This window comes from Pelodiscus sinensis, chromosome 20 (genome assembly GCF_052426305.1).
Source record: "Pelodiscus sinensis isolate ZL-2025 chromosome 20, ASM5242630v1, whole genome shotgun sequence".
Lineage (NCBI taxonomy): Eukaryota > Metazoa > Chordata > Testudines > Trionychidae > Pelodiscus > Pelodiscus sinensis.
Window position 1 is genome coordinate 21,897,516 of NC_143071.1, and position 22,229 is coordinate 21,919,744.

Sequence of the window (22,229 nt, forward strand, 5' to 3'; positions counted from 1 at the left end):
GCTTCAGGAGAGCTCCCACCCCAAGGAGCCCGCAGAGCCAGCCCAGTCCTCCCCATCGGGGGCTCGGACCCCATTCCTCCCTCACCTCCTTCCACTTACCCCTCCCTAGCCCCCCTTTCTTATGTACAAAATAAAGGACACGTGTGTTCAAAAATAGAAACTCTCTTTATTGAACAAAACTCGGGGAGACTGGGAAAAGGAGGTGGGAGAGGGGAAGAGAGAGGGTGGAAGAGGGGAGGGTAACTAAAATGATCAGGGGTTTGGAACAGGTCCCATATGAAGAGAGGCTAAAGAGACTGGGACTTTTCAGCTTAGAAAAGAGAAGACTGAGGGGGGATAAGATAGAGGTCTGTAAAAGCATGAGTGGTGTGGAGAGGGTGCATAAAGAAAAGTTCTTCATTAGTTCCCATAATATAAGGACTAAAGGACACCAAATGAAATGAATGGGTATCAGGCTTCAAACTAACAACAGAAAGTTCTTCTTCACAAAGCATATAGTCAACCTGTGGAACTCCTTGCTGCAGGAGGCTGTGAAGGCTAGAACTAGAACAGAGTTTAAAGAGAAGTGAGATAAAGTCTTGGAGGTTGGGTCCATGGAGTGGTATTAGCCAGGGGATAGAAATGGTGTCCCTCGCCTCTGTTTGTGGAAGGCTGGAGATGGATGGCACCAGACAAATGGCTTGGTCATTGTCTTCGGTCCATCCCCTCCAGGGTACCTAGTGTTGGCCGCTGTTGACAGAGAGGCTACTGGGCTAGATGGACCTTTGGTCTGACCCAGTGCGGCCATTCTAAGCTCAGGGCTCAGGGTCGGGGGGCCTCAGTGGACCACCTTGATTTTCATGCAAACCTGCTCCTGGGTGGCCAGGCTGGCAGCTCTCCTGCCCTAGACGGCCACTTTCCTGTTCCTAGAGCGGAGGTCGTGGATGAGGTCCACGATGTCTACACTAGACCAGGCGAGCGCCCGCCTCTTGCGGACCTGGGCAGGCTCCCGGGAGCCGCCAGCCTGGTCCCGGGAAGAGGCGGAGGGCTGGGTGGCAGCGGGTGGCTGGCTCTTGCCGTGCCAGGTGCAGGGTCTGCTGGCTGGGTGCTGGCAGGCTTGCACCTGGCACGGGCACCATAGCCAGCCCGTGCCCCTTTAAGGGCTCCGGGGCCGGGAGTGGGGCAGACGAGTTTCCCTGGTGGTGCCCAGAGTAGCCACCAGGGAAAGCTGGGGAGGGCTAGCCTCCCACTAGTTCGAATTAAGGGCTTTGTAGCCACTTGTGTAGCTACACAGCCCTTAATTCGAACTAGTTAATTCGAACTAGGCGTTAGTCCTCGTGGAATGAGGTTTACCTAGTTCGAATTAAGCGCTCCGCTAGTTCGAATTAAGTTTGAACTAGCGGTTCGCGTGTGTAGCGCCTATCAAAGTTAATTCAAACTAACGGCTGTTAGTTCGAATTAACTTTGTAGTGTAGATATACCCTATGGTTCTATGACTTGTAAGTCTTCCAAACTAGGGCTTTGTCAAGCCAAGACTTAAAAATCTCTAGGGATGGAGATTCCACCACCTCCCTAGGTAACCCATTCCAGTGCTTCACCACCCTCCAAGTGAAATCATTTTTCCTAATATCCAGCCTAGACCTCCACCACTGCAACTTGAGACCTTTGCTCCTCATTCTGTCACAACTGAGAACATCCTTATTCCATCCTCCCTGAAATCTCTCTTCAAGACGTTGAAGGCTGCTATCAAATCTTCCCCACCTCCTCTTCTCTTCTGTAGACTAAATAAGCCCAAATCCCTCAGCCTCTCCTTATAATTCATGTGTTCCAGCCCCTCATCATTTTTGTTGCCTTTCATTGGACTCTCTCCAATGCATCCACATCCTTCTTGTAATGTGGCCCCAGAATTGGATGCAATACTGCAGATATGGCCTCATTATGCTGCATAAAGAATAATAATCGCTTGCGTAGATCCCCACCCCAAGATTCTGTTAGCCTTCTTGGCTACAAGGGCACACTGTTGAGTCAAATCCAGCTTCTCGTTCATTGTAACACATAGGTCCTTTTCTGCAGAACTGTTGCTTAGGCAGTCAGTCCCCATCCTGTAACAGTGTATGTGATTCTTCCATCTCAAATGCAGGACTCTGCATTTGTCCTTGTTGAACATTGTCAGATTTCTTTTGGCCCAATCCTTATATTTGTCTTGGTCACTCTGGACCGTATCCCTACCTTCCAGCATATCTACTTCTCCCCCTAGCTTAGTGTCATATATGAACTTGCTGAGGGTGCAGTCTGTCCTCTCATCCAGGTCTTTCAAGTGCACAGACTAGATAGAGAAATAACTCATTCTCCAAATTCTGTTTTTCAGTCTGTTATAGTAATCTAGTATATAATTTGTAACAGTAGGTTTAAAAACATGTAAGTGTGGGTCCTTTTATTTAACTCTTTTATGAAATTGTGGTTTTTGTAATTTTTTTATTAAAAATATGGGCTTGACTACACAGGGAAATTTGCTATTAGAAATATTATAGTATTATACTTCCTCTTGTGGACAGTCTTTTTCTGGAGTAAAAATGTCTTTTTCTGGTTTAGCTTGTGTTTTTTTGGCAAGTCTACATTGGGGAGTTATTTCATGATAATCAACTTATTTCAAAATAACAAGGGAAACACCCATACTACCAAACCTGTTATTTTGAAGTAATGGGCTTGTTATTTTAAAATAATAACTCCTGCTTGTAAAGAGGAATAAGCTTGCTTCAAAATAGTTATTTCAGGAATTACTGTTTGGCTACGTCTAGACTGGCATGATTTTCCGGAAATGCTTTTAACGGAAAAGTTTTCCGTTAAAAGCATTTTTGGAAAAGAGCGTCTAGATTGGCACGGACGCTTTTCCGCAAAAGCACTTTTTGCGGAAAAGTGTCCGTGGCCAATCTAGACGTGCTTTTCCGCAAAAAAGCCCCGATCGCCATTTTCGCGATCGGGGCTTTTTTGCGGAAAACAAATCTGAGCTGTCTACTCTGGCCCTTTTGCGCAAAAGATTTGCACTTTTGCCGGAACGGAAGCAGCATAGTATTTCCGCAAAAAGCACTGATTTCTTACAGTAGGAAGTCACTGCTTTTGCGCAAATTCAAGTGTAGACAGCTGGCAAGTTTTTCCGGAAAAGTGGCTGATTTTCCAGAAAAACTGGCCAGTCTAGACACAGCCTTTCAAAATAACTTATTTCAGAATAACCCGGTAATGTGGACATAGACTTTGTGTTGTCGTTGATGGTTTCTCGCTTCACAAATGAGAAAATGCATTCTAAAAATAAATGAATAGCGTATTTTTAGTAACTTGTATAGAATGAACAGCAGTTAAAATATATGCGGATACTTGTAATTTTAGTGATGCAAAACAGCTGTAAACTGAGTTTGATTGGCTGGTATGTACTAGGTCTTCTGTGCTGCTCTGATGCAAAAGTGAATCTGCCCTTAAGGTTTTTTAATTTTTAAGTTAATACAACAGATTCAAATTAGTAGATGTATCCCATAGAAACAGGAGGGAATGCTTGAATTCCTTTCCCAAAGGTACCCCAAGCTCTTTTTCCACAAAAGAGCTTGAAAAAAAGGGGGGGGGGAACCAAGCTGCAGTCTCTATTAGCTGACTGCTCAGTCTAGGCAGGCAGACACATACAGACAGGCCTCCTGTTACTTTCCAGGACTCAAGAATCAAATCACCACCTTAAACAAGTGATTTTTATTACAAAACAGATGATGTCCTTGATAAAGCATACTTGATTGCTGGGTGTTGCAGAGCAACTAAGTAAAACAAATTAAAACACAGAGAAAATCTCTGGGAGCAGTTCTTATTATAGTGAATGGGGGAGGGGAGGCATGGATTCACACAGAGAAGTTCATGATAATCCTGCCTGGTCTTAAATCATTCTGGGAATGTCTACACTACAGAGTTAGTTCGAACTAACGGACGTTAGTTCGAACTAACTTTCCTAGGCGCTACACTAGCGCTCCGCTAGTTCGAACTTAATTCGAACTAGCGGAGCGCTTAGTTCGAACTAGGTAATCCTCATTTTACGAGGATTAAGCCTAGTTCGAACTAGCTAGTTCGAATTAAGGGGTGTGTAGCTCCTTAATTCGAACTAGTGGGAGGCTAGCCCTCCCCAGCTTTCCCTGGTGGCCACTCTGGTCAACACCAGGGAAACTCGTCTGCCCCCCTCCCGGCCCCGGAGCCCTTAAAGGGGCACGGGCTGGCTACAGTGCCCGTGCCAGGTGCAAGCCTGCCAGCACCCAGCCAGCAGACCCTGCACCTGGCACGGATCGAGCCAGCCACCCGATGCCCCCCAGCCCTCCCCCTCTTCCCGGGACCAGGCTGGCGGCTCCCGGGAGCTTGCCCGGGACCGCAAGAGGCGGGCACCCGCCTGGGCTAGTGCGGACATCGTGGACTTTGTCCATGATCTCCGCACTAGGCACAGGAAAGTGGCCGTCTAGGGCAGGAGAGCTGCCAGCCTGGCCACCCAAGAGCAGGTGTGCATGAAAATCAAGGAGGTCCACTGAGACCCCCGACCCTGAGCCCTGAGCTTACAATGGCCGTCCTGGGTCAGACCAAAGGTCCATCTAGCCCAGTAGCCTGTCTGCCGACAGCGGCCAACCCTAGGGACCCTGGAGGGGATGGACCGAAGACAGTGACCAAGCCATTTGTCTCGTGCCATCCATCTCCAGCCTTCCACAAACCTTGGGCAGGGACACCACTCCTACCCCCTGGCTAATAGCACTCCATGGACCCAACCTCCATGACTTGATCTCACGTCCCTTTAAACTCTGTTCCAGTTCTAGCCTTCACAGCCTCCTGCAGCAAGGAGTTCCACAGGTTGACTCTTTGCTTTGTGAAGAAGAACTTTCTGTTACTAGTTTGAAGCCTGCTACCCATTTCTTTCCTTTGGTGTCCTCTAGTCCTTCTTTATGGGAACTAATGAAGAACTTTTCTGTATGCACCCTTTCCACCCCACTCATGCTTTTAGAGACCTCTATCCTGTCCCCCCTTCGTCTCCTCTTTTCTAAGCTGAAAAGTCCCAGTCTCTGTAGCTTCTCTTCATATGGGACCTGTTCCCAACCCCTGATCATTGTAGTTACCCTCCCCTCTCCCAGCCTCTCTCTTCCCCTCTCCCACCTCCTTTTCCCAGTCTCCCCCAGTTTTGTTCAATAAAGCAGATTCCATTTTTGAACACAATTGTCCTTTATTTTGTACATCAAGAAAAGGGGCTAGGGAAGGGTAAATGGAAGGAGGTGAGGGAGGAATGGGGTACGAGCCCCCAATGGGGAGGACTGGGCTGGCTCTGCGGGCTTCTGGGTGTGGAAGCTCTCCTGCAGCCCCCCAATTGCCTCCTCTCCCCAGATGGCAGCCTGCAGTCTGATGGCCGAGTGCTGTGATGTGCCCAGTGTGGGCACTCCGGGCACTCCAAGCCAGGACTGGTTTTCAAGCGGGGCACCCCTGAGAACTGTCTGTCCGGGGTGGGGGTCGGGTCCCTTTAAGCACAGCCCTCGGCTAGCCTGAGACAGCATCTCCACGCTCTAAGTCCTCCTCTGATGCCCTGCCAGCACTGCTTCCGGCCATCCTTAAGCCCAGTTCAGGGTCCACTTAATGTGGACATGCTAGTTCGAATTAGCAAAACGCTAATTCGAACTAGTTTTTAGTTCTAGACGCGTTACTTCGAATTAGCTTAGTTCGAATTACCTAATTCGAACTAAGTAAGTTCGAATTAGCGCTGTAGTGTAGACATACCCTCTGTGTCTCTCAACTCCTGGTTTAAATCTCCCACACAAAGAAAACAGGCAAGGTATCTTATATGATTCAAATTTCATCACTCTATACCCATTGGTGGTTCTGGCTCCTTCCCAACATTCTTGCTAGCTACCTAACTTTAACCCCTTAGTCACCAGGTGCTGGCCAGCACTCCTCCTATCCATCACATGCCCCCCCCCCCCAAATCAAAGACAGTGCTGGACAGGCTGGCCCACATTGTCTATGATTTCTTCCTGGAGATCCAGGATAAAACATAGTTAATAAAGTATATGCATACTACATTAATACTGAGTACACAAAGAACTAAACATTATTCCCCAAATGTGTGAAATACAATGACTTGGATATAGGGAGAGATTTAACTGCTTTAGTCTAGGAAATTTTCACAGGAGAGTGTATCATCCATTTTGTTAGAAGCACCTGAGATGTGTTGTATGTCAAAGTCAAAGTCTTGGAGAGCCAATCTCTACCAAAGGACTTTCTTGTTAGTCTTTTTGACTGAATGAAACTACTGCAGAGCAGAATGGTCAGTCTGCAAATCAAAGTGTTGACCCCAAATATGGTCACAGCTTCTCTAGAACATACACAATGGCATAGCAGTCTTTCTCTGAGACAGACCAATGACTTTCCCTCTTAGTTTTTTGCTGAGAAACATGACAGGGTAATGTTTGGCCCTGTCTGCATCAGAACTGCTCCCAGACCATGCTTGGACATGTCTGTGGTGACGACGAAAAGCTTGTCATGGTCTGGGGCCCTTAGTACAGGGTTAGACATAAGGGCAGCCTTAAGCTATTTAAAAGCTTCCTGGGAGCGGCAATCTGACTGTAGTGTGGTACAAATCACCTGTAATATCTGGTCAAGCCTAAGAAGGGTTGGACCTGTTTCTTTGACTTAGGGATAGGTCAGTTTTGGATAGCTTCTACCTTATCCTGTTGGGGGCTGATAGTTCCTTGACCCACCTGGTGTCCAAAGTAAGTCACCCTGTTTAGTCCAATTTGACATTTTTTGGCCTTAACCGTTAGACCTGTTATGTGTTGGAAGACAGTTTGGAGGTGTTCTAGGTGTTCTGCTCATGAATCTGAGAATACAGCCACATCATCCAGATAAGCCACTGCAAATTCTCCAGATCTGGTTAGTAGATTATCCACAAGCCTTTGGAAGGTTGCAGGTACATTGCGCAGCCCAAAAGGGAGAACATTAAACTCATACAGCCCCATATGGAAAATGAAGGCTGAGCTTCCCTTAGCTGCTACAAGAGGTACCAGCCAGTACCCCTTGGTTAAGTCTAGGGTGGAGATGAACTGGGCATGCCCCACTTTCTCCAATAGCTCATCTGTGTGTGGCATTGGATAGTTGTTTGGGCGAGTTACAGCATTCAGCTTCCAGTAGTCCATGCAAAAGTGGATTTCTCCATCCAGTTTGGGGAATAGGAGTGCCAGAGAAGCCCATGTGCTCTTTGAAGGGCAAATTACACCCATTTCTAGCATGTCCTTGATCTCCTTCTCTTTAGCTGCTTTGGCCGAAGGAGCCGTTCGGTAGGGTTGGGGTCTCACTGGGTGAGCATCACCTGTGTCAATGGAGTAAAACACCTATTTGTTCCATCCCGGGGTGACTGAGAACATTGGGGTAAACCTGGTGCACAGCTCCAACGATATGCATTCTACTTCACCCTTGCCTTTTCCATTGTAGTAGGCTCCCTCGAGCCACTCTGCGTTTTCCTTCTCCTGGGTAGTAAACTGAAGAACCTTGAATTCTCAGGAATAAAAGGGCTTCAGAGAATTAACGTGATATATCTTAGGCTTAAGGTCAGGGTCAGGAAATGCTATGAGGTAATTAACTGCTCCTAGGTGCTCTTGGACTGTGAATGGTCTGTCCCATGATGCTTCGATCTTATTGGCCTAGGGCACCTTGAAGACCATGACTTGCTCACCTACCTTGAAGGATCGCTCTCTGGTATGTTTATCATACCAGGCCTTCTGCTCTTGCTGAGGATCCTGTAAGTTCTTTTGAGCGAGGGTTAGAGAGTCTCTAATATTTTGTAGATTGTGTACAAAATCCAAAATATTAGTTCCTGATGGAGGCAGCAAGGGGGAAGGGGCAACTAGTCAAGGGACTAGTTGACTAGTCGCTTACATGCCTAGCTTTTATATCCTATCCTTATTTTTGTAAAAGATGTTAATTATGTAAGATTTTAAAAAGTGTGTGTGCGTTAATGGCCTCTCAGATCTTTCAGAACTGTGGGAAGCATAGTGCAATGCTTACATTTGTTTGGGCCACAATAGGAGGGCAATGATTAGTTTCCTGACATGAATAGTTTGTTTTCCAAGTGATTTATTTTTCTTTATTCAGTGGAAAAGGTGAATGCCATCAATGTTGGATTAGGTTCAGAAACATCAGTCACCAATATCCTCAGATATTGCTTTTTAATGTACACAGCAAAAACATATAATTTTATAATTCATTGGGCTGTAGCTTAAAGCCCTCAATGCTGAATTCATGAAATTACATATTTCTGGAAAGATGTTTCATGATCTGCATAATGCAGAGATTGAATTCTGTTCATTATGTCAATGTGAACTGTTTCTTTTGAACTCATTTATTCTCTGTGTGACTAAATTGAGCCCACCTTTCTCTGAAAAAAACCATGAAGATTACATACAATTTTTTTTCACTGTTTTTTAAAAGTAAACCAAAGCTGAAGGAATGTTGAAAGTGTTACTTTTGAACTAACTTTGTACTAGGTATATTTCCTGTTTGTACATAAGGAAGGTAACAGACATAGAAGTTGCTACACATGATCAGATCAGTAGTCTGCTGGCATGCAGTTGGCAGCAGCTAGAACTTGATAAATATCCCATAACATACCTAAGTCATCTGTGTAGTCCAATACATATATGGAGAGGAATGGGTTAGGATTTCTTCCTACATTCTGATTGGCATTCTAATGTAGCATGAGATTGAATCCTCTTGTGACACTTTCTTAGCTTGCATAGCTAGCTGCATGTTAACTTCTGTGTAAGCCCTCCAGTATCTATTTTGCTCCATTCTCTTGCTGTTCCATTGAGACCAGTGGACTGGCAGGATTTAACTTGTATGTTCAGCTGCATACAAGTGTTCTACCTGGCACTTCTGACAGCAGTTGTAGGGACTAATGGTCAATTTCCTAGTCCTCTTTTTACAGTTTGTTTTGAATTTTTCCATTGACAATAGATTCTGTAAGTATACTATTTATAATGTAAATCAGTGGTTCTCAAACTTTTTGGGCTCTGGAGCTCTTTACATGTGTAAAAATTTATGTGGAGCCCCAGTGGGTCCACTGATTGTGTGTGTTGTACATATCGATGTTTCCAGTTTGTCAACCTCATGGAGCCCCTGGAGATGTCTCATGGAGCCCTGAGGCTCCACAGAGCACAGTTTGAGAAACACTGATGTAAATTATTGGTATTACAATAGCACTCATAGGCCTGTGCCTCTAAGCTAAATTTAGACCTATGTGCATGCGGTTCATTTTACTACTTTGTACTCTTCTTTCATTGACCCGCGTTTGGGGGAAGGGAGTGTAAATAAAGCAGGAGATTTTATTCTGTTTTCAACTCCACCAATGATTCTGATGCTTAATGTAAATCTCTTAACCTCTCTGAGCCAAACCACGTAAAATGGTTTTAATATTTACCTAAAAGGAATACATTGAGCCTTACCCTATAGCTGTCTTAGTAAATAATAAAAAAACAAATTAACAAATGATGACATTTTCACATACCGTCCTGTGATGGGGTGTACCAGCCCTGCCCTGAACTAACAGTGTTTAGCAAGGTTATCCAGGCTGAAGCAGTCCTGCCTTCACAGCCCTGCCAGGCATGCTCAGACTGTAGCCCAGGTTTAAAAGCCTGGGGAGAGGCTCAGTCTGGGCTGCCAGAGGAGAAGGACGTCAGGTTGGAGCTCCTGAACAGCAGCAGCCAGCCGCCCAAGGGGCAAGCTTTGGAGGCTCCAACACCTGTTGGAGCATAACCACTTCAGGCCATTAGGGAAATATGGCCCCGGAAGAGTCAGAAGACCCAGCTACCATGTGGGAAGTTGGCCCATTGGATCAGGTAGGAAGTGGCCCAGGGAGGGTGCAGGAGCAGCCTTTCTCACCCAGAGATCCTCGGCATGTTTCAGTTGGATTCCCAGTCGAGGGAGTGGTAGACCATTCTGCCACTCACAGGGCCCTGGGGTGGGACCTGGTGGGTAGGGTGGGTCCAATTCCCCCTACTGGGGCACAGCCCCCAGCCCTGTGACTCTGGCTATTGGGCCATCTGTCCCTGCCTTAAAGGGCCGGTGATTGACTTTGATACTGACTGGTCATTGGGCTACCCAGCCGTGCTTTACAGGGCCTACAAGTAACTGATTTATGGACTCCGGCCATTGGGCTATCCAACCCTGCTTTAAATGGCTGGCGAGCAACTTTGTTTTACTATCTCTGGTGGTTAGGCCATCTAGCCCCAAGGGGAGGGTCCAGATTATGGGTGGTTTACCGCTTACGCAGGGTGTGCCGTGGGCTCAGATAGCCCAGGGAGACGGGACCCTATACCCTGGGAAGGGGGAAGGAAGGACTGCCCTGCGACAAGTCCCAATGAGTTAATATAAAAGTTGATACATTCTAAAATAAACATGGATCAATAAATGTATTGTAAGAATCTTCCGTTCTAAAAGTGTGCCTCTGATCATCGCATATCAAACAGATTCTAGAAAATGCAATTTTAGAACTACTTAAAATTTTGACTAGTGATATAAATGTAGCCGTGTTAGTCTGGTGTAGCTGAAACAAAATACAGGACTATGTAGCACTTTAAAGACTAACAAGATGGTTTATTAGATGATGAGCTTTCGTGGGCCAGACCCACTTCCTTTGATCTGAGGAAGTGGGTCTGGCCCACGAAAGCTCATCATCTAATAAACCATCTTGTTAGTCTTTAAAGTGCTACATAGTCCTGTATTTTGTTAAAATTTTGAGTTAGCAGCACTAGATCAGCAAAGAGTATTTGATGTTTCCAAAAAATAGATTCCCCTGTGGACATAGAGTAGGATAATGGCTGAATTTTAAAATAGTTTTGTGACTGTAAAGATTCATGTCATAGGACATTCAACCCATGTTGCTTACAGCTCAGTTTAATGAAAAGGATGAGATAAATATCAAAGCTAACCTGTAAACAAATAATTGTTTTATGATAATGACAATGCCACAGTGTGAATTTCTTAGGAAGATGAATGTTGGCAATGCATAACATTGTGATTTTGTTTAACTTAAAAAATAGACAAGTAAAATAATTTCATGGGTTTCATGCCTTTAATTCAATACATGCAGTTTAAAATCACAGTGGGACTAAACATTGCTATATTACGTAAAAGTGGGTATGTCTACACTACCCCCCTAGTTCGAACTAGGGGGGTAATGTATGCATACCGAACTTACTAATGAAGCCCGGGATTTGAATTTCCCGGGCTTCATTAGCATAAAGCCGGTGCCGCCATTTTTAAAAGCCGGCTAGTGCGAACCCCGTGCCGCGTGTAGCGGGAGAAGGGGGTCGGGAGCGGGAGCGCCGGCCCCGGGCGCCCGGCGCTTGCCTGGGGAGCGCCGGTCCCGGGCGCGCGGCGCTTGGTGTGGGGAGCGCCGGCCCCAGATGCATGGCGCTTGGCGCGGGGAGTGCCCGCCCCCGGCGCGCGGCGCTTGGCAGGGGGAGCGCCGGTGCTTGCCTGGGGAGTGCCGGTCCCAGGCGCGCGGCGCTTGGCGCGGGGAGCACGCGCCCCCGGCGTGCGGCACTTGGTGGGGGGAGCGCCGGGGCGCGCGGCGCTTGCCTGGGGAGCACCGTGCGCCCGGGGCCGGCGCTCCCCGCGCCAAGCGCTGCGCGCCCGGGGCCGGCGCTCCCCGCGCCAAGCGCTGCGCGCCCGGGGCCGGCGCTCCCCAGCCAAGCGCTGCGCACCCGGGGCCGGCACTCCCCCCGCCAAGTGCGCGGGCTGGGCCCGGCCCCGGGGCCCCGGGCGCGGCGGGGGGAGCGCCGGCCCCGGGCGCGCGGCGTTTGGCGGGGGGAGCGCCGGCCCCGGGCGCGCGGCGTTTGGCGGGGGGAGCGCCGGCCCCGGGCGTGCGGCGTTTGGTGGGGGGAGCGCCGGCCCCGGGCGTGCGGCGTTTGGTGGGGGGAGCGCCGGCCCCGGGCGCGCGGCGTTTGGCGGGGGGAGCGCCGGCCCCGGGCACGTAGCCCTTGGAGGGGGCACCGGCCCTAGGCGCGTGGCTATGGGGGGGGGGCACCCCCGGGCGTGCAAGTGTCCCCGCCCCCTCTGGCGCCTGGCGGGAGAACGGCCACGCCCCCTGGTTCTGTAAGTGGGTGGGTAGAAAAGACCCCATCATGGCTCCAACAAGAAGAAGGAAATTTGAAGCCAGTTTCAAGCTGAAAGTTGTAAAGTTTGCCAAGGAACATAATAACTGTGCTGCTGCAAGGCAATATGGAGTAACAGAAAAGATGGTCCGAGACTGGAAAGCAAATGAAGATGCATTAAAGAGTATGTCAAGTAGTAAGTGTGCATTAAGAAGAGGTACCCCACATTGGTCAGAACTTGAAAAGCACATAGCAGACATGGTGCATGAGCATCATCAAAATGGTTATGTAGTGACACGAAACAAAATACGTATGTTTGCACTTCAGTGGGGCAAATCTAACCCAGATCACAGCAAAGGATTTAAGGCCACTGTATCCTGGTGTACTAGGTTCATGGAAAGGCATAATCTGGTACTGAGGCAAAAGACCAAAATTGCACAAAAATTACCTGCAGATCTCGACGGAAAAGTAAGTCTTTTCCATCGATATGTAATACAACAGCGCAAGAAACATGGCTATGCGTTAAGTCAGATCGGAAATATGGATGAAACTCCTATGAATTTTGATATGGTTGGAAATAAAACTGTTAATCCAAAAGGTGCAAAAACAGTGTTAATTAAAACAACAGGACATGAGAAATCCAGTTTTACAGTGGTACTAGCATGTACAGCTGATGGCGCCAAACTAAGACCAATGATTATTTTTAAAAGAAAAACAATGCCGAAAATCAAGTTCCCTGTTGGAGTTTTTGTACATGTGAATGAAAAAGGCTGGATGGATGAAGAAGGGGTAAAGCTATGGCTTGATAATGTATGGAGTAGGCCACCAGGTGGACTTCGTCAAGAACGTAGCCTACTGGTGTGGGATATGTTCAGGGCTCATTTAAGTACCAGCACAAAGAAAAGGCTGGCAAGAATAAACACAGATGTGGCAGTTATTCCTGCAGGATTGACATCATTGGTACAGCCACTGGATGTGTGCCTAAACAAGTCATTTAAAGATCGCATTCGAGAACAGTGGAATGAGTGGATGGTTAGCGGCGAAAAGTCATTCACAAAAGGAGGAAACATGCGTGCGCCACAATTGGATGTTTTGTGTTACTTTGTCATAAAAGCCTGGAATGATATTGGTGCAGAAACAGTAATCAAGTCTTTCAAGAAGTGTGGCATATCAAATTCTTTGGCTGGTATGGAGGACGACTTCTTGTGGCAAGATGAAGGGGAAGCCAAAGCTGAAGCCACACCATCCGATTCGGAATTAGATCCATATGATGACTGTCTTACAAATGTACCACAAGATGTCATTGATGAACTTATGATGTCAGAGGATGAACATGATGAGGATTTTGAAGGATTTTAAGTACCTGCAAGTCAAAACCATTTTAATTAAAATTATTTAAATCAAATCTGATGTTATTAAATGGTGTTGCCTCAGAAAGGGGGGTAGTCTTATACGGCGAGTATAGGCCAAAACCTATGTTTTAACTGGAAAATTAGGGGGTCGTCTTATACGCCCAGTCGTCTTATACGCCAGAAAATACGGTATATGATTCCCCAGAATGAGATGCCATTCTCAAAAATTATGTAGATGTTCAAGATATGACTGTGTGTACTCTCTGAGTGCCACTTGGCTCTTGCTATATGGAACTTGATTATGCTCATATAAATTCATGTAGGTTCCTTGGTCTACTACAATATACTACAGAACTGTGATCCTCCCTCTTTTTAATACATGAGGAATAAAATAGCTAATGGTGTTGGCATTTAAATTATCGTCACCAAGGCATCTGTGTTAATATTTTACAGATGAACACAGCTGTTAAAAGCCTCCTGGAGATACTGCTTCAGCTCTCTGCAGTCTTTCTTAGTAACTGCAGGACCATTCATTATTTAAGTTGTTTCTTAGTAGACCTATTTGCATCACTTACAGAAATGACCCAGCTGAAGAGAACTGTTGGTGCCTATCACACAGCAGAGCTAGGGATGTGGGTTTCCAGCCAATGGGAGTGTGGAGCTAGTATTCAGGGCAGTATGTCTATGTCCCCCTGAACTCCCCTGCTTAGCCGTGTGCTTCTAGGGCACATGATGTAAGAATAGATAGGGACTCCTCATTGGTTTTCAAAGTGCGGGTTGCAGCCCAGCTTTAGCTAGCCACCAGGGTTCCTGGGTGCTGAGCAAGGGGAACTAATGCTTTACATTCACAACACAAAGTTTAAAAATACTGACTTACAGTCAGCTCACAGTTTTTAGTGTTTTTTTTTAATAAACGTAATAGCTAGAGATTTATTTATTTCTCTTAAATAAAGGCTGAGATTCTGATGGATAAGAGTAATTTGAGAGATGTTATGTTATACCAGCTCAGTTTAAGTTCTCTCTTCATTGCACATTAGGAATGTGACTGTTTAACTGGTGCACCCAGCCAGAACTGCCTTTGTCTGTGGCAGGCCTGGGCACCTCCCATGCAGGGATTGCTGTAGGGTAGTTGGTACAGACCTTGCCTGCCCTGAGGGGCCACTACAGCGCCTCCCCCCTCCCTCCCCACCTACCTTCTCTTTAATTGGTTAAGTGGTTAAACAATATGTTAACTCGTAAACCCAGGTGCAGATGACCATTTTGCGGGGCCCAAGACAGCCCAATTTTGCGGGGGCCCCCCTTTGCCATGGCGCATGCATGGGGCTTCTTGAAGCACGGGGCCCGGGGCGGTGGCCCACTCACCCTGCCCTATATCCGCCCCTGCATAAACCAATTAATCAGGATTTTACATCCCTATTGCACATGCTTCGTGTATTCTGAACCCAGGAACACAAGAACAGATTACCTAAGTACAACACAATATAACTTGACTATAACAATATTCCCATTTGTTATATGAATCTAATAATTTGTTACAGTAGCATGTCCAGTCTTTTGTATGGTGGACACCGTTGCACAGACATTTTTTGAATCACACTCCTAGGGAGTGTCTACACAGCAAAGTTATTTCGGAATAACGGCCGTTTTTCTGAAATAACTATGTGAGTCACTACATAGCAATTCCATTATTTTGAAATAACAGATGGCTTATATTTTGATGTCTCTAAACCTCATTCTATAAAGAATAACACCTATTCCAAAATAGCTATTTCAAAATAAGGTGTGTGTAGACGCTCCACTTCTGCTATTTCAAAATAGCCCCTCACCAGCGCCATTCTAATTTATTCCTCCTGGGGCTCTAAAGTAAGATAGCATGTCTACATTAGGAAGCTTGCCTCAGACTAATTTTGAGACTTCCCTGCAGTGTAGACGTGCTATTTTGAAATATGTTTTTTCGGAATAACTATTCCGGAATAATTTATTCCAAAATAACTGTGCAGTGTAGACGTAGCCCTACAGACCAGGCCCTTATTTCCACTCTGAATATGACTGAAGCATGCAAGTGTGTTCCTAAGAGCTCTAAAGTGACTTCTTTTTGTTGTTGTTCTGAAAGTCAATATTCAATAAAGATGCAAGATTCATGGATTGAAAGGCTGAAGACTGTTCTCCACCAAGCAAGTATTATACAGACAGCAGCTTATAAATATATGGTAGTATCTTTTAAAAAGTATTTTTGAGAGATCTCAAATAAGTGCATGAAAGACCATTTCATTGAAAGTTTATGTAGGTTTCCTGCTGCTTTCATGATTATGAGTGACAAATGTGCTATGTAGGTGGATGGAAATCCCATATGAACATAAATGTAATTTTAATTTACATTTACATTTACAAAATAAATTGTATCTTCATCATAATGCTAAAGCTTGAGAGGTAGTTACTTCTGAGATAGCTTGAACCTATTATACTGCTTCTCTTTTTTGTGGTGGTACTTCCCCCCCCCCCCCCCCCCCCCTACAGTATTGCACAACTGTTAAATACTATATGGAATTTTTTAGTCATTATCTAGAATTTTCTGGTCCCGGAGGTCTAATCTGGTATAGAGATTGTGTTCTTAGGGTGCTTTTTTAAATATCTGCTATATCAGCTTTATCTTGATTTTTTTTTTTACTGTATTGTTTTTGTGTATTTTCATATTCCAGATGGTTCTTAGTGGTTACCTAGTAAAATATCGTATTTGCCTGCATTACACTGTACTGGTTCAAAGCTAGCTTACAAGAAGTAGATTGTATAACAACTATTTGTAGAGTTATTTAAAATTCCTAACTCTGCATTTTGGTCTGCTTTTTGTGACATATTTAGAACAGAATGTGGTCTACACGGTAACCATGGAAATGCTATAATTCTGAATCAGAGAAAGGAACAGAAATGCCAGTATTCTATATAAAAAAGACTGTTGAATTCGCTTAAAGAGAGATTGCTTCAACAGCAATGGTAGGTGCAAGTGAAACCTGCAGTTATTGTCTGAACAAAAGAATGGTAATGAGAGAGACGTTATGTAAAAAGAACTTTAATGGAACCTAAAACAATTAAATCCCAATTACAATCCTGTTCCTTTTATGGAATTGTCCTTGCAGGCTGTCTTTTAAAGAGGTGTTTGTTATTATCCCATTAGTTGGCTGTACAGATGAACCAATTATTTTTTGCCATAAATTTTGGAACTTAGTATTTAAACAGTTCTTTCACATTGACCAAAGGCTTACAAGGAATTAAATGGATACACAGTGTTCTGAGCTGTATTCAGGTATCACAATGTTCAGTCAGTTCAGTGATTACCATAGAAATATCAGTAAATAAAATACCAAGAGGTTTTATTGATGCCTTCTTTAATAGGGAATGCTGAGCTTGTTCAGTGTAGTAGTGAATGTACAGTTTCTGTTCTGAAAGGTTATTTTAATTTTCCTGTTTATTTAGATGTCCTACAATATCACTTTGCTCCTTCCATGTATATGAAAATTTAAATGGAATGATAATTCAAAAATAAATATTTAAGTTTTGGATATAGAGAGCTTTATGGAACTTGGTGTGGAGGTGCGTGTATGGGAGTGAACCCATATCCTACCTGGCATCTCCTCCTGCCTTCCCACTGTCCCCTCCCCCAGCACTCCTCCTGCTCCGGCCCTCCTCCTCCCCCATAATTATACTAGTGTATAATTCTGTTATAGCTATACCAATCAATGTATTATAACACATTGAAATCCTTGATATTTCAAGTGGAAAGGTGCTCCATAAATGTAGCTTGTTGATAGTCTACTTTACTTAATATCCTTTCAGTCTTGGCTTGTTTGCAGAGACTGGTAATTTTGCCATACATTTGCCATACCAAATGATTGGAGGATAGAAAATGTGATGCCAATGTTTAAAAAGGGCTCTAGAGGTCATCCTAAGAATTACAGACTGGTAAATCTAACTTCTGTACCAGGCAAATTAGTTGAAACTATAGTATAGAACAGAATTCTCAGGCACATAGATTAACATAATTTTTTTCAGAGGGGGATCAACATGGTTTCTGTAAAGGAAAATCATGCCTCACTTATCAACTAGAATTGTTTTTTTTTTGGGGGGGGGTGTCAACAAACATGTGGGCAAGGAGGAACCAGTAGATGTAGTGTAAATGATCTGGAGAAAGGGATAAACAGCAAGGTGGCAAAATTTGCAGATGATACTAAACTGCTCAAAGCAAACTGTGAAGCACTTCAAAAGGATCTCACAAAACCAGGTGACTGGGCAATAAAGTGGCAAATTAATTTTATTATTGATAAATGCAAAATAATGCATACTGGAAAACATAATCCCAACTGTATGTACAGTGTGAAGGGGACTACGTTAGCTATTTACCATTCAAGAGAGTGATCTTGGAGTCATTGTGGATAGTTCTCTGAAAACATCTGTCATGAATAGGAGATGCTAAGGAGAGTCTTAACTTACCTGGAGAGTGAGAAAAGAGTTAAGCAACTCTGGAGATGCACCTGAGGGTGGGAGCTTTGTGCATGAAGCCAATGAAATGCTGATAAGGAATTTCAAACTGAGAGAGGGGTTTCCACCCACTTTTTTTTTTGGGTCAGAGCAGTTTTTCACCAGGTAGCAGGGAGACAGGCTCTCCCAGGAACAGATTCCTTGAAATGTTTAAGTAGGGAGAAGTTTAGATAGTCCACCAAGTTGTTATTGTTTTCATTGTTTGGGGGTTTGGAAATCATGTCTGAGCTCCTTAATTGTTTTTCTTTTTTGTAACTAAGGATTATAGCCCAGGGATTCTCCCCGAGTCTATTTTCAATCCATGACTTTTAACACCCAGTTATTTACTATACTTGCAACAGTAGTCTTGTTTTAATAATAAAAGTGCTTTCTTTATGTTTTGGTTAACTGTGCGTGCATGCGTGCGCTTAAACCTACGTGCCTAAGTTACCTGGGAGAAGCAGAGCCCCATTGTTTACCTCAGCTTGTTCTCTCAACTCTAAGCAAATGGATGTTGGTCTAGGAGAGAGACTTTTGCCTCAGGGAGTGGAATCCAAGTGATCTTTTCCTTGGAAAAGGGCTTATTTTATATTTTTATTTACACTTGGTGGTGGCAGCAAACCAGTCATCTTTCTTTTTGGGTCTCAGGGAATCTGAGACCGGGCAAGTTTGCCTCTGGGGGTACATCTACACTATACTCTTATTTCGAACTAAGATATTCTGAGATAATTTATTTCAAAATAACACTTCTACACTTCAGGGAAGCCTCAAAATTAGTCTGAGCCAGGCTTCCCTAATGTAGACATGCTATCTTGATTTAGAGCCCCAGAGGTACTGGGGAAGAATAACTTAGAATGGCCCTGATGTGGGGCTATTTTGAAATAGCAGCAGTGGAACATCAACACATGCCTTATTTTGAAATAGCTATTATGGAATAGACATTATTCCTCATAGAATGAGGTTTACAGATTTCAGAATAAGCCATCTAGTATTTTGAAATTATTTTGAAATAACAGAATGGCTGTGTAGACTCTTGCATTGTTATTTTGAAATAATGCTAGTTATCTCAAAATAATGGTGCAGTGTAGATGCACCCTGAGATTTATAGAGACAGGTTCTTACAGAGTTTATTCTGCTAGCCAGCCCCCATATCTACACTCAAAGTGCCAGGTTGGGGAATTGAGCTGTGACATGACATCCATTCAATGTGCAGCAGACAAATCAAACAGAATGTTGGGAATCATTAAAAAGGGATAGAGAATAAGACAGAGAATATCTTATTGCCTCTATATAAATCCATGTTATGCCCACATCTTGAATACTGCATGCAGATGTGGTCACCTCATCTAAAAAAAAATAACTTGGCATTGGAAGAAGTTCATAAAAGGGCAACAAAAATTATTAAGGGTTTGAAACCGCTGCCATATGAGGAGAGAATAATAAGACTGGGACTTTTCATCTTAGAATAGAGATGACTAAGGGGGGCGGGGATATGATAGAGGTCTAGAAAATCGTGTCTGGTGTGGGGAAAGTAAGCAAGGAAAAGTTATTTACTTGTTCCCATAAAACAGTGACCAAATGAAATTAATAGGTAGTAGGTTTTAAACAAGAAAAGGAAGCATTTATTCAGTCATTGCACAGTCAACCTGTGGTACTCCTTGCCATAGCATGTTGTGAAGACCAGGACTTTAACAAAGTTCAAAAAAGAGTGAGATAAATTCATGGAAGATAGGTTCCATCGATGGCTATTAGCTAGGATGGGCAGGAACGGTGTCCTTAGCCTCAGTTTGTCAGAAGGTAGGCATGGGTGAGAGGGGTGGATCACTTGATGATTACCTGTTTTGTTCATTTCCTCTGGGACACCTGGCATTGGCCACTGTCAGAAGCTCTTCAAGGTGCTACTAGACTATTTGTTGTTTTTTAACTAACTCGGCTATCCCTCTGAAGCTTATCTACTCACTGTCTCTTTTTTCTTCCTTTCCTCCATTTTTTTCCTTCTTTCCTCCTCCCTCCTTGGATTTATTCTTGGATCTGGACTTCCAACATTCCAGTCATCTAAAGAAGTGGGTTGTGCCCACGAAAGCTCATGGTACATATTTTGTTAGTCTTTGAGGTGCTACCAGACTCTTTGTTGTTTTTTAAGATTTTCCTTTTACAGCCTAACTCGGCTGCCCCTCTGAAGTTTTAGCTTTTTATGTCATTAGGGTGTGGAATGTAGTGGCCTATCCAGTTAAAGTCTTTGTTTAAACCTCTATTCAAGGTGTCAGACTTGGAAATGAAACCAAGTTCTGCAGCTTCTCACTTTTGAAATTGCTTTGAAAAACTCCGATCATCTGAAGTAGTGGGCTGTGCCCACAAAAGCTCTTGATACCACGTACATGTTTTGTTAGTCTATAAAGTGCCATCAGATCATTTGTTATTTAAGTTTGAAATAATAGTCACTTTTAAGTGAGTGCCCAGGCAAGTTGAAATGTTTCCCACAGATTTCTGTGTGTTGCCATCTCAAAGACCTGATTTGTGTCCATTAGTCCTTTGTTGCAGAGACTGTCCAGTTTGGCCAATATATATGGCAGAGGTGCATTTCTGATACTTGATTGCATAGATCATATTGGTGGATGTGCAGTTATATGAGCTTCTGTTGTGGTGGCTTATGTGGTTAGGTCCTGAGATGATGTCTCTTGTATAGATGTATGAACAGAGTTGGCACCAGAGTTTATTTCAGGGGTGGATTCCTGGATGAGTATTATGGAGGTGTGCTGCATGGCTGCTGGAAAGAATTTTGTTTAAAGTTAAGGGGTTGTCTGTAGATGAGGATTGGCCTGTCCCCCCAAAGCCAATCCCTTCAGGAGTATTAGCTGTTTTTTAAGCTTTTTCAGTTACAGACTAACATGGACACCTTTCTAAAGAATTCCAGTGTGTCTAGAGCCCCTTTTGGAAACCATTACATTGCAGATGTCAAGTTCTTGAAGTTTAAAAATTTTGAATCATACAGACTGTTTGAACTTCTCAGGAATGTTGGCAGTTCAGTGCATGAACTGCACACTTTCTAGCTGTTTCTTCTGCTACTAATATGTGTCAAAAAATGTTAATTATACTTCAGTCAGCAAGTTGTAGATCTGAAATGTTTTATATACTTACATAGTAAACATAAGATATATAGCGTCTACAATGAGGCAGTTAGGAACTCTTGTCTTAGTACTTTTGTAGCACCTTTATCAGGTAGACAAATCTCATGCCTTACTTTCAGCGGCGGATTTAGGGCAAGGCAAGTGGGGCCGCTGCCCCGGGCCCCGCACTTCCCGAGGCCCCGCGCATGCGCCTTGGCAACACGGCGCATGCGCTGTGTCAAAGGGGGGGCCCCGCGAAATTTTGCTGCCCGGGGCATCCACCCCTGCTTACTTTGGTTAAATATTAAGAGCCAAATTCTACCCTGTCGTGTGGGGAAAGAGGGTGAATGGAACATGCCGATCCCTCAACTTGTTGTGCAACAGCATGCTAAAATTCTTATCTACTGTAGTAATTGAGAGTTCTAGAGGCAGAACAAACAGCAACGCCAACAGTTTCATTGTGGCACTGAAGGGAATACGGTTGGACTGTGTTGCCTACAAGATAGGTATTTGGACATGTCCCTGATATTCAGTATCTTGCCCTAGTAAGGGACAAGGTGCTCAATCATAGAATCCTAGGGCTGGAAGAGACCCCAAGAGGTCATCAAGTCCAGCTCCCACTGGCCAGAGCAGGACCAACCCTGAATGAACCATATTAGGGACCTGTCCCCATATATATTTGAGAGAGTTTGTCTGTATTTGAGTGAGTGTCTGTTTGTGAATGGCAAAACCTAGGACTACCAAATTTACTATGCAGTTTCTTTTTATAACTTAAACCAAGGTAAGGGTTTGGTTGTGCAAGGAAAAGTGGATGTCCCCAGAATAGGATTGCTTCTCATAAAATCATACAGAAAAAAAGACAGACTCACCAGGCAGATGAAAGGAGCTGGCTGGGGGTACCCCACCCCTGGAGTGCCTCAGCCCCAAGCCTCCCACCCTCCAGTCACCTTTTAGGAAGGGGGGGCAGAAGCTACCCCCCCATTTGCTGTTCCCCTTCATCAGGGAGCCAGAGGAAAGTGCGCAATTTGCCTCATTCCTCACTCTGGCTGGGCAGAGTAGGGGGGAGACAAATATGGACTTGCCCTGGCCATGGGATGTGTGCCCCCCCCCCCAGCTGTGTCTGCTGGAACTGT

General features: G+C 44.6%; 1 protein-coding gene across 3 annotated transcripts in view; it reads left to right on the forward strand.

Moving 5' to 3' along the window:
• Positions 1-22,229, forward strand: part of SEC14L1 (SEC14 like lipid binding 1) — a 110,009-nt gene that overhangs the window by 23,036 nt on the left and 64,744 nt on the right. The window contains exon 1 of one of the 3 annotated variants that reach the window (XM_075903577.2): positions 16,337-16,468. The exons of the other annotated variants lie outside the window; for them this stretch is intronic. Within the exon in view, the coding sequence (XP_075759692.1) occupies positions 16,466-16,468 (3 nt within the window). The 5' untranslated portion in view covers positions 16,337-16,465. Of the gene's footprint in view, positions 1-16,336; positions 16,469-22,229 lie in introns of those variants that run through there. 3 annotated transcript variants of the gene reach the window in all.